We start from the raw sequence: 12504 nt of genomic DNA on the forward strand, positions 1-12504 counted from the left end.
TGCGAACACCTTCCCTGGCTGGTCCCCATGGCAACGCTGAGTCCCTGGAGCTGTCCCTTCTCCGTTCCCACCTCCTGAGTATTCTTTTTTTTTTTTTCTGAAGTGAGAAGCAGGAAGGCAGAGAGACAGACTTCCGCATGCGCCCGACCGGGATCCACCCGGCATGACCACCAGAGGGCGATGCTCTGCCCATCTGGGCCGTTGCTCCTTTGTGGCCAGAGCCATTCTAGCACCTGAGGCAGAGGCCATGGAGCCGCCCTCAGCACCCGGGACAACTTTGCTCCAATGGAGCCTTGGCTGTGGGAGGGGAAGAGAGAGACAGAGAGGAAGGAGAGGGGGAGGGGTGGAGAAGCAGATGGGCGCTTCTCCTGTGTGCCCTGGCCGGGAATCGAACCCAGGACTTCCACACTCCGGGCCAACTCTCTACCGTTAAGTCAGGGGTCGGGAACCTTTCTGGCTGAGAGAGCCATGAATGCCACATATTTTAAAATGTAATTTCGTGAGAGCCATACAACGACCCGTGTACGTTATGCATTATCCAATAAAAATTTGGTGTTGTCCCAGAGGACAGCTGTGATTGGCTCCAGCCACCCGCAACCATGATCATGAGCGGTAGGAAATGAATGAATTGTAATGCATGAGAATGTTTTATATTTTTAACGTTATTATTTTTTTTCTTAAAGATTTGTCTGCGAGGCAGGTGCAGCCATCAAAAGAGCCAAATCTGGCTCGCGAGCCATAGGTTCCCGACCCCTGGTCTAAGCCAACCAGCCAGGGCCCCGAGCATTCTTGCTGTTTGTTTTTGCCTTGGGCATGGCGACACACCACTGTGGGTGAGAGCACCTCACTGGACCCAGTTCCTGCCGAGTGTAGGGTCTTTGATTCTAAACAGGATCCTGACACAAGAGCCGGGAAACCTCGCTGTCTGTCCTGGGGGGCTCTCTGGCGGAAGGGCTGGTGATTCCGGGTCAGAGCAGGGAGCCAGCCACACGGGGGTGTGGCTCCCGTGAAGTGTGCATGGGTTTGCATTGTGTGCACAGGCGTGCGGGCCCACGTGTGTGTCCGTGCGTGGGTATGCACGGGTGTGCGGGCCCACATGTGTGTCCGTGCATGGGTGTGCACGGGTGTGCGGGCCCACGTGTGTGTCCGTGCGTGGGTGTGCATGGGTGTGCGGGCCCACGTGTGTGTGCGTGCATAGGTGTGCACGGGTGTGCGGGCCCACGTGTGTGTCCGTGCATGGGTGTGCGGGCCCACGTGTGTGTCCGTGCATAGGTGTGCATGGGTGTGCGGGCCCACGTGTGTGTGCGTGCATAGGTGTGCACGGGTGTGCGGGCCCACGTGTGTGTCCGTGCGTGGGTATGCACGGGTGTGCGGGCCCACATGTGTGTCCGTGCATGGGTGTGCGTGGGTGTGCGGGCCCACGTGTGTGTGTGTGTGTGTTCTAGGATGAGTTACTCTTGTTCTAGGGAGAAAGGGAACTGGTCTTCTCTCATCTTCATTTTAGGTGAGTCCCTGAGGCTCTTCCTGATTAAATGATTTGTCTAGAAAAATGCCAAGAGACTCAGCAGGCATATTGGACGTCCACTGGACACATTAGACTTACAAAATCAATAACATTTATTTATACCAATAACAATCAGAAGATACAGTTTTCAGATGATGCCTCTTACGGTAGGAACAGAAAGCACTAGGATCTGGGTGTTGACCCCGAAATGTAAAATGGACCGGGGAATGTAGAAGCCGGTCTGAGCGGAGGGACACCTCGCTGTCCGGCGGGAAGACCCGATGTGACACAGACATCGACTGTCATAAGTTCGGTGCGATCCCAGTGGAAGTTTTTTTTCCAAACTCAAAAGCAGTCTGAGACTTGGATGGAGTGGGTTCAGGCCCATAAACAGCTAAACCCACTTGATGAGACGAGAGGCAAGAAGGTGGACCCGCCCTACGAGTAGTCCAGACGTCCCACAAAGACATGGAAGCAGTGCCCTCTGGCGCCAGCCCAGAGCTGCGGGCGGGAACTGGGCGCTCTGGGCACAGCCCACTGACAGCCACTGGGGACGACCCTGGGGCCCACCCGGCAGGAAGGACCGCAGTTGGGCAGACGGTTCTGGAAACTGGCCCACGAGATGGAGGATAACACTTGAGTCTCTGTGTGGGGTTCCCAGATGGGATGGATGACGTCGGGAGACGCACGAGTGACGTCTGTTAGCAGAATGCCGGAGGGGATCTCCGGGACTTGGGAGGCGGGAAAAGTTTCATAGACATCAGCTTTCAAAGCAAAGGCTACAACAAGCGCAGGGAAGTGCACGGGCGGGGTTCGTGGGGCGCCCACAGAACAGGAGAAGATGCACACCCTGTCCTGAACCCCCACCACGAGCAGACAGCAACCCCCATGGCAGGAGACGGGCCACAGCAGGGGAAGAGTGGTGCCCGCGGGAGGGAGGGCTTGCTGCTCACGTGTGGACAAGCTGCTCAGAATCCCCAGCAGCGGGGCAAGGCAGGATGGTGCACAGCCTGGAGGCGGTGTGTGCGTGTGTGTGCGCGTGTGTGCGCGCGAGAGTGTGTGTGTGAGAATGTGTGTGTGTGTGAGTGTGTGAGCATGTGTGTGAGTGTGTGAGAGTGTGCGTGCATGTGTGTGAGTGTGTATGTGTGTCTGTGAGTGTGTGCATGTGTGTGTGAGTGGGTGTGTGAGTGTGTCTGTGTGTGAGTGTGTGCATGTGTGTGTGAGTGGGTGGGTGTGAGTGTGTGTCTGTGTGTGAGAGTGTGTGTGAGTGGGTGTGTGTGAGTGTGTGAGCATGTGTGTGAGTGTGTATGTGTGTCTGTGAGTGTGTGCATGTGTGTGTGAGTGGGTGTGTGAGAGTGTGTGTCTGTGTGTGTGAGTGTGTGCATGTGTGTGTGAGTGGGTGGGTGTGAGTGTGTGTCTGTGTGTGAGAGTGTGTGTGAGTGGGTGTGTGTGAGTGTGTGAGCATGTGTGTGAGTGTGTATGTGTGTCTGTGAGTGTGTGCATGTGTGTGTGAGTGGGTGTGTGTGAGTGTGTGAGCATGTGTGTGAGTGTGTGTGAGTGTGCGTGCATGTGTGTGAGTGTGTATGTGTGTCTGTGAGTGTGTGCATGTGTGTGTGAGTGGGTGTGTGTGAGTGTGTGTCTGTGTGTGAGAGTGTGAGTGGGTGTGTGTGAGCGTGTGTGAGTGTGTGCGTGCGTGTGTGAGTGTGTACGTGTGTCTGTGAGTGTGTGCATGTGCGTGTGTGTGAGTGTGTGTGTGTGAGTGAGCATCTGCGTGCATGTAAGTGTGTGGGAGTGAGTGTGTGTGTGTGTGTGTGTGTGTCACTGAAGCCCAGTCCTTGCCACACTGAGTCACACTGAGGATGCACTGTGCACACCCGGCCCGCCCGCATCCCTCTCTGGTGCCAGAGCAGGGAGGTTCCCCCAGGCTCTCAGGGAGACGGCCCTGCAGCCTTGGTGGCCGAGGTGGAGGGTGGGGTTCCAAGCCACCTGGGTGACCACAGTGGAAACGTGAACGGCTCAGAGATGACGGATCTCTGCCGTTGAGGATGCCTTGGCTTTCGAAAGCACCAGGCTGCACGTGGGTCCATTCTCGGAGCCACACACACGGGCGCTCACACGCTGTCCGCCCACACAACGCACGCCTCGTAGAGGGCGCACGGCGTTGAGAATGAGATGCAGCAGAATGCCGCTTTAGCGAAGTTATAAATACGCACCCAGAAATACTCTCTGTGAGAACGTGGTTAAAATAGGAAGGTACCCACTGAACACATTGCCGTGGAGAAGAGGCCGGTGTGCGTGCGTGTGTGTGTGTGTGGGGGGGGGGGGTTAAGGGCAGAAAAAGCCTAAGAAAGGGGTATAAGTAACAAGAGGTCGGCTGGCGGTCATGCCCACCACTTCCATGCCCTTTGCTGGTGTTTGCAGAGCCGCTGACCACATTGCCAGGAGGCTCCCGGGAGTGTTTGCGTCCACCGGGTTCCCCTTAGAGACCCTGAAGGTTCTGGAAATCAGCTGAGGAAGGTAGGCATTTCCAGCTGCCCCTCGTGGCCCCGCCAGCCAGAGCCCCAGGGGTTGTTGGGGTACAGCTGAGTCGCCAGAAGGGAGCTCGGAACCGGCAAGTCAGACCCATCCCAGCACAGAGGGTCCTGGGAACGCTCTCAACTGGGGACAGGGTGTCCTGGCTGGAGGAAGTGAGACTGACTCCACAGGGCGCCTCGGTGGGGCTCAGCGGGGGAGACCACGCCCTCAGCAGCCCTGTTGCTGTAACCAAAGAGCCCATAAGAAGTGAGAGTCCTCCAGGGAGCCAGGAAACACACCCAGGTTTCGGCCGGCTTCCCCAGCTCCGTGAGGCTTCCCCAGGTCCAACACCAGAGGCCATGCAGCTGGGCCGGGTCGCCCTGGCCCTGGGGCCCGCGGGCCAGCTCCTCCTGTTCCTGTGCATCAAGACCCTGGCTGCCCCGGCTAACGACACCTGTCCAGGTGAGACTGACCCGGGCTTTCCGGTGCCCGCTTGCCGCTAACCGCACTCGCCGATCTGTTCCCGGGTCCTGGGTGTGGGTGTCCTCTACACAGGTCCGCTTCTGAGGACACTGGGCGGCCCTCGGGCGGGGAGTCCGCCGGCCGGAGGCCGCACAGGTGGGCAGGGGAGGAGCCGGGTTCATTACGGGGCTGTGTGACGCACAAGCCGTGATGGGCCCCCACGGAGTGCCCCCGGGTTTCTGGTCTCAGCTAGGAAGAGAAAAACGACCTTCACCTTCTGTCTTCTGTGGGCTCCCCGGAGAGGTGCCTTACAGGTCTCTAACTGGGGGCCCCCCACACTTCCGAGGGGGTTGTTAATGCAGATTTCTGGCCCCCCCCCACCCCAGAGGGTCTGATTCAGTCACTTCAGTGTCCTGAAGGGATGTGGTCTCCTACCGACCTGGTCCTGAGCGGGTAGAGCAGCCCGCAGATGGAGGGCCAGTGACTGCGGCTGAGGACAGACCAACCTCCCCGAAGGGGCGACAGATGACCACGAAGACGGGCGGACAGAGGCGCGGACGGGGCTCTCCGGCCTTTCCAGTGGCAGAGCAGAGACAGGAGATGCCTAGCGGACTTGCAGGGCGGGGGTCCCGGGGAAGACACTGTGCACTCCTGCGTTCCCGAAGTGGGTGTTCGCGAGGCTGTTTCAGGCTCGTGGTCGACGCCCTTACACTCGAGGCAGCTGGTAGTGTCTGGTCCCAGGCCTGCCGGACCCGGCTCTGTGTCCTGGGATCACAGGGACCTCCGCGGGGGGGGGGGGGCTGGTAGTGTCTGGTCCCAGGCCTGCCGGACCCGGCTCTGTGTCCTGGGACCACAGGGACCTCCGCGGGGGGGCCCTCCGGCTCGGGAATTCCCAGGTCATGAGCCCAAGGAAAGGGGGCGACAACACTCTATTAACCAAAATCCCCCAACTCTCTAGTAAATATTTTGTTACTTATTGGAAGTACCCACCGTTTATGAAGCTCTTTCTAGATGCCTGAATAATGCTAAGATTTTTAAAATTTGTGTCATCTGGTCGATTCATCCCCAAACCCCTATTTCTAGTCGCATTTTGCCGCCCAGACACAGAAGCCCAGAGGGGCTGAGTGACTTGCCCGAGGACACACAGCTCTGAGGAGCTGGGTTCCCCATGGGCAGATGGACCCCAAGGCCAAGGCTCCCTGCTGCCCACACCCCAGGGGAGAGGACGGACCAAGTCCTCAGCAGAGGCAGGAAAACCTCGCTTCCAGGCTGACCCTCCGGCTGAGGCAGGTGGTGCTGGCCACGGCCATCTGCCCGGGCCCACGGTCACCATTGTGGCAGGTCCCCTCAGAGGACACCAGCTCTGCAGGCCTTGAGGCCCAGGCCAAGCACCCTGACTGCCCTCTGTGCTCCTCTGCAGAGCTGAAGATACTGGGTCCGGATGGCTCTGACAAGCTCACCGTTCTCCGAGGCTGCCCGGGGCTGCCCGGGCCCCCAGGGCCCAAGGGAGACACAGGCGCGAATGGGAGCAGAGGTCAGTGCTCTCATGAGGGTGGGGTCACGGAGCTCTTGACCTTACCATGTGAGACCCCAAGTTGGGCAGTGTCCTGCGGGTCTCAGGTGGGCAGCGTGGGTCCTGGTCGATCAGGGCTCTGAAATTCCATGGGAGGGAGCCAGTCTCCTGGTCCCCTGAGGAGTCAGTCAACATGCGTTTTGTCAGCAAGCGCGGGTTTGGGGTGACTCACCCCTGGTGCCAGTGGACTCTCTCCTGAGCTCCGGGCTGACTGTCTCCAGGTGCTGATCCCGCCACAGGCTCTGCAGCCACAGAGATTAGGACACATCCCCGTTCTCCTGGGAGGGGCGCAGCTGGGGCTCGGGGCCGTGGCTCTCTGGGAAGCACTCCTGGTGTCCAGGGCTGGCCTCTGACTGGGCAGTGGGACCTGTGAGTGCTGGGGTCTGAGTCCCCTCCCTCTGGATCCCGAGTGTCCGACCTGGCAGGGGGCAGAGGCTCCTGGTCCGGGAGTTCTGTTCAATAATGTGATTTAAATTGACAGGAGAACAAGGCCTCCCTGGAGCCCCTGGAAAGGCAGGACCCCCCGGACTCAAAGGTAACACCCTGACGAAGTGTGTAGTCCCGAGCAGAACCCCACTCTGGCAGTAAAGAGAGAGCGGAGGGTGTCACAAGTGTCATTTCTAGGGGGCTAACCCCTGTTCCAAACAAGATGTTTGGCTCAAGCAGGACGTGGGTCCTTGTCCACAGCCCCCAAGTGAGCCCAGGGCGGGATCCCAACCCCAACCCAGCACTGACTCCTGGAATCAAAATAGGAGCCAAGGTCACCCTGCAAGTCACCCACTCCTCGGCCCTGACCTCGTTCCCGTCGCAGGCGGACTGGGGACAGGACAACCCCTTCTCTGGGTGACGGGCGTTCTGCCCTGAGCTAGCTGTGTCATCTCCCCTTCGGGGCAGTGCTGACCCCTCTCTCTCTGTCTCTCTCTCCAGGAGACCGTGGGGAGAAAGGTGAGGTCATCCCGTTGTCTCCAGAGAGTGACTTAGATGACCCTGAACAGAAAGTGGTCCCAGCGTGTGGAGCAGGGGTCCTGGGTTGGCAACCAAACTTTTCCCTCAAAGGGGGAGGTGGTCTGAAAAACAGGATGGGGGTCCACACCCCTCTTCAAGCCTGTCCCAGTCTCGGACCCCAGAGCGGGGGCCTCTCCTGTCCCCCCTGGACTCTCTGCCCAGGGCTGTAGGAAGTTGGGGTGATGCTGGGAAGCACAGTCAGACAGAAAGTGTGAGCAGCAGGCTGCGGGCACAGATGACGTGTGAACACAGTGCCCACACTCAACTGTCCCATAGAGGGGCGTGCGACAGCTATGCACTTATATGTTATATGTGCGTATATGTAGTTTATAAAGTATAAGATCTTTTCTCACATATTTCCTTACAAAACAGTCGAAACATTGGAGAAACAGACACCAGGAAATGTACCCCCTGGAGGTCACTCCTCTGTTACCCCGAGAATAGTTACCGTCCACGCTCTCAGGTTCAATCACACATTGTGTTCAAATGTAAAACTCCTCAGACGACGCCCAGACCCCATGGAACAGCTGCCCTTAACCTCATGTCCACAACAATGGCGGTCCCACCTGTGGGGGTCCCACCAAGGGGGCCCCTCTCTTTGGCACAAGGCAGTTGAAGAGAGTGGCCATTAGTAAAAAGTTAGTGACTCAGTTTCCCCCAGGGGCAGAGGAAGGACCCTGGAGCCCCGGTCAGCCGGGACAGGGCAGGCTTTTCTGGAGGGGTAGCTGTGGCCATGCTGGAAGGAACCAGCTAGCGCCTCTAATTCCCGCCTGGTGTGCAGGGGGCAGGGCTGCACTTCCCACCTTTAACACCTGTCTGCCTGTCTGTCCCCACCTTCAGGAGAGCCTGGAACAGCTGAAGATTGTGACACAGGTGGGTGATGAGCCCTGAATCCGTTGTCCCTGTTCTGCCATAGACCCCAGCCCGTCCCGGCCCCGACCAGCAGGGAGCACGGGCCGGATGTCCAGCCACATGCAGCCCCCCTGCTGTCTGGTTGACCCGGGGGCCCTGCTTGTCCCTCCTCTCCATTGGCCAATCAGAGAGGGCAGCCTTTAGCAGGACTTGTCCCTGCCTTAAAGACCAGGAATGAACGGTGTCTGGGCATTAAGACGGGGGACCGTGTGGTGTTGAGGATGACCTGGCTGACCGGGCTTGGCCATCACAGCAGGTGGCCTTGGGTGGAGGGGACGTGTCCGTCTGTCCCAGGGGTCAGAGTCCTCCCCGCCCGTGCAGACGCCCAGGGCCCTGGCCTCTCCCTCCTCCTGGCCCTGCCCCCTCCCGCCCGGGGCCTGTCACGGCATCCACGACCCGCATCCCTTCCCAGGACCTCGGAACTGCAAGGAGCTGCTCAGCAGGGGGCACTTTCTGAGCGGCTGGCACACCATCTACCTGCCCGACTGCCGGCCCCTGGCTGTGCTGTGTGACATGGACACGGACGGCGGGGGCTGGACTGTGAGTGTCAGGGCGGGGACGGCCCTGTGGCCCCTGGGCGGAGACGCTCGTGCCCGGGAATCTCACAGAGCAGGTTCTACGTGGAGGGAGGACACGTGCTCTGTGGCCTCCGTCACACTGCCCTGTCCCCTCTGTCTGGGTCTGTCCCCCTCCTTCACCAGGACAGAGAGGGGCCGACAGTGGGCAGGGAGTGGGCTCAGGCCCTGGAACAAGGCCCAGCAAGAGCTCCGTCCCCTCCAGCTGTGTGGCTTTGTGCCTGTCGCCTGGCATCTCTGAGCCATCACTTCCCCCTTGGTCACAGTGGACACCTGTCTGACCTCCCCTGGGGTCCGGGTGGGCCCACGAGGCCGTGCACGGGCGCCCAGCAGTACTGGACGGCAGCAGGCCCCTCTCTTGAGCCCTCTCACTCCCCACAGGTGTTCCAGAGAAGGGTGGACGGCTCCGTGGACTTCTACCGGGACTGGGCCACCTACAAGCAGGGCTTTGGCAGCCAGCTGGGCGAGTTCTGGCTGGGGAATGACAACATCCACGCCCTGACCGCCCAGGGTAAGGACAGTGCCGTGGGCCTGGGGTCCTGGGCCCTGAAGTCCACCTGCCCCTTCCTGACCTTGGACCTGGGCTGTCTGGAACAGAAGACGGCTCCTTCTCCTCCACACGTGGTGTCCTCTGAGGACAGAACTGTCACACCGTGATGGGATGGGAGGTGTATTCTCTTAGACGCTGAGTGTTAGCCAGAGAGGAAGTGGATTATGGGGGTAAAGACCTCCTCTGGTCACGAGCTACTGGTATCTTAGAACCCAAGACCGGAGGGACACAGAGGTCATCATCGGGGTTCTGCCCAGTGCCCGGCCCTGACCTCTCCGCCCACTGTGTCTCCTTCCCTGATGCGGGCTCAGGGGAAGAGCCAGCCCCACCCCGTCCTCCCACCCCCGGCAGACCAGCTCTCAGGGTCGGAGGGGGACAGTGTCTTCACCACTGACTCACCTGTCAGGGTCATCTTGTCACTGGCCTGGGGAGACTCAGAATTCTTTCTGTCCTCAGTCCCTTCGACCGTGTCCTGAGACGTCACTCCCAGACAAAGGAGAAAGCAGTTTCTCACACCGGGTGCTGAGTGAACTCACAACCCACTGCAGGGAAATGCCACTGGGGGTTGTGTTCTGTCCACTGACCACGAGTAGGGAATTTGGGGTTCGGTGGAAGGACCCATGGAAGTAGGTTTCCATAACCTCTTAATAACCAAGGACAGTCTATATGAACTTGAAGGAGCTTCCCCTTGGATGCCAGGTTCAAATAGTCCCTAAAAATGTGCCCAAATTCCAGAGGTACAGGGTCCCTCCTTGTGGGAACTGACAGTCTTTCTGCAACAGGGACCAGTGAGCTCCGTGTCGACCTCGTGGACTTCGAGGGCACCCGGCAGTTTGCCAAGTACCAGTCGTTCAAGCTGGGGAGCGAGCAGGAGAAGTACAAGCTGGAACTGGGCGCCTTCGTCGGGGGCACCGCCGGTGAGTGTCTCCCTGGGCAGGGGCGTGTGGGGATCAGAGGGAACCTGCTTGGTGTCCTGTCTGCGACTTCTGGGCGCGGCCGGTGGAGACTGCACGTCACCGTCATCCCTGTGTGAGGATGGCATGGCCCTGACCCACTGTACATGCAGAGGACACGACACACGTGCTGACAGGACAGGGTTAATCTCGCCATCACTGAGGCTGTGGTTCCGTCACTGATGAGAATGGGGGGAGGGTGACTTAGCCCCGTTCTGTGGGGCTCAGTCCAGCCTGTGCTGCCCGAGGGTCCCAGTGGAACCCAAGCTCTACTCGATCAGGCGTCCCTGATTCGACCTCCCCGGAGAGTGGGACACTCCTGCCTGTCAGCAGGGCTGGCAGCCTTTTCCAGACCACTCTTGAGGCGGCTATGAGGAAGCTACTGATCAGTGCCGACACTAACTGCCCCGGAGGAAAAACAACCGACACACAAGTTAGTTGCAAGAATCACACAGGCAGTTTATTACAAATCCTTTCGATGTGCCTGGGTACAGCTTCCGGGGGCCCCGTGGGCGTGCTCCTCTGGGCTGTCTGTGGTCAGAGCAGCGTGGGGACAGTTCACCTTCACGCTGGAGTCTGGGCGACTACAGCAAGGGGGGCGGAGGGGGAGGTGAGGAGGGCGGGGGCTTTAGTACCTTTTCTGGCCAAGGCCTTCTGACAGGTGTCAATCTACAGGATTATCACCTCAAACCACCTTTTTGGGAGTTCCTGGCAGGGAGCCCTTTTTATGTGAATCCACTGAAATGTCACATTGGGCCACTTTTAAGGTGTTCCTAGGGAAGCTTCTTGTTTACCTTAACTTAGAGATATGACATCAAGCCACTTCTTATCTGTGTATAACTTCATACACACACATACACTAACTGGGCCCTGCTGGAAAGTCAGAGTCTGTTTATCACATCTGCACACGTGATATTAATTCCTATCCAGACGGCATAACTTTATTTAATGTCCTTAATTCATTTTAATATTATATCTAAATTAATTTTATATATCTTCCATATTTTTTTATATTTCTATATAGTATATTTAATTACTATAACATTACATTATTACAACATTGAGGATCCTGGGGTTCTGGGCAGTGTGGCTCCCCTCAGAGGGACAGCTGCCCGTGAACTGGCCGGTGTGGAGTAGACGAGGGGACGTGGAGACTGCTATGTCAGCATAGGGAGTGTCCCCTCGGGTCACATGAGCAGCACCCTTGGACGTGTGTGGTGGACAGTGCTCACAGCTTCACAGGTCGGACCCCAGATCCAGGACCCCTGAGCACTGTGTGTAAAACTCCCCACTTTCCTTCCGAGCAGGTGATTCCCTGAAGCCCCACAACAACCACCCTTTCTCCACCAAAGACCGTGACAATGACAGCAATTCAGGGAGCTGCGCTGAGTCCTACCGGGGAGCCTGGTGGTACTATGACTGTCACGTGTCGAACCTGAACGGTCGCTACCTGAGGGGGACCCACACCACTTATGCCGCTGGCATTAATTGGCTTTCAGGAAGAGGCTACAACTATAGCTACAAGTTGTCGGAGATGAAGGTGCGACCCACTTAGGGCGGGTGGCCTGCTGGGGGCGTCTCCTACCAGGTCCTGAGCTGCCCCAGCGGAGGACAGGGTCTCATGTAAATGAGGGAGTCCTCGCTGTCCCCTGTCCCCTGTCAGTGACCCTCAGCTTTGTGCCCTTTCCGTCCCCCCTGCATGGATTAGAGTTACGGATGCCCCAGACCTCGCCAACAGCACGCAGTCTCAATAAAGGCTTGCTCACTGCACAGACACAGCCTGGGGTCCTTGTCTCTTGCTCTGTCCTGGTCACTGGGCGTGAGCCCCTGTTCATGCCCCCCTGTGACGTGGCACTGTAGGAAGTTCCTGGTGGTGTAAGACGAGTCGGCAAGGCTGGACAATGGTGTCTGTGCCAGTGAGGGTCAAGGTCACTCAGCCCCCGGAGGCTCCCTGTCGCCTGGCTGCAAACTGTCCCTCATGTCAGGTTTCCGGCTGCGGGAGGAGCAAGCAGGGGACACAGAGGCCATGTGACCCAGAGTCCTAAAGCCTCCACTAGCCAGCCCTTTGAAAACGAGTTTGCTGACCCGTGGCTCACAGGGAAGGGTCCTGGTCCCAGCCTCCCGGTAGCTCTAGGTCTCCCCATTAATCCACATGCCCAGACCCCCAGGGTCCCCTGTGGGACCTCGTACAGAGGGAATTGTGTGTCTTCAAGATCCTCAGCAAAATAAAAGTAAAGTGCAGAAGATCTGGCCACTCTGAGTGCCCATGGAGAGGGAAACGCCGACACTGTGAGTGTCCAGTGCAGAGCTGCCCGCGCTGACCTCAGACGAGCCGTGGGGAGAGACACTCCTCTGCCAGGCAGGCCCCGCCCGGGAGGGGCCCAGGGGCCTATTAACACGTGGTCCCCATCCTTAGCGACGGAGAAAACCCCCACCCCAGGGCCCTTTCCTCCAGG

At 58.6% G+C, this 12504-nt stretch overlaps 1 protein-coding gene across 2 annotated transcripts; it reads left to right on the plus strand.

The window, feature by feature from the left end:
• Positions 1-4111: 4111 nt before the first annotated feature.
• Positions 4112-11824, plus strand: LOC136394110 (ficolin-1-like). Of its 2 annotated transcripts, XM_066366736.1 has the most exons (9): positions 4113-4480; positions 5901-6014; positions 6535-6588; positions 6981-6998; positions 7899-7931; positions 8383-8510; positions 8927-9056; positions 9878-10012; positions 11356-11824. In XM_066366736.1, exons 1-9 carry the CDS (start codon positions 4378-4380, stop codon positions 11601-11603), a joined length of 963 nt encoding a protein of 320 aa, XP_066222833.1. In that variant the 5' UTR covers positions 4113-4377; the 3' UTR covers positions 11604-11824. The 2 variants fall into 2 exon arrangements, with proteins under 2 accessions (XP_066222834.1, XP_066222833.1); XM_066366737.1 differs by lacking the exon at positions 6981-6998 and having other exon boundaries at positions 4112-4480.
• Positions 11825-12504: the final 680 nt, after the last annotated feature.

This window comes from Saccopteryx leptura, chromosome 2, assembly GCF_036850995.1.
Source record: "Saccopteryx leptura isolate mSacLep1 chromosome 2, mSacLep1_pri_phased_curated, whole genome shotgun sequence".
NCBI lineage: Eukaryota > Metazoa > Chordata > Mammalia > Chiroptera > Emballonuridae > Saccopteryx > Saccopteryx leptura.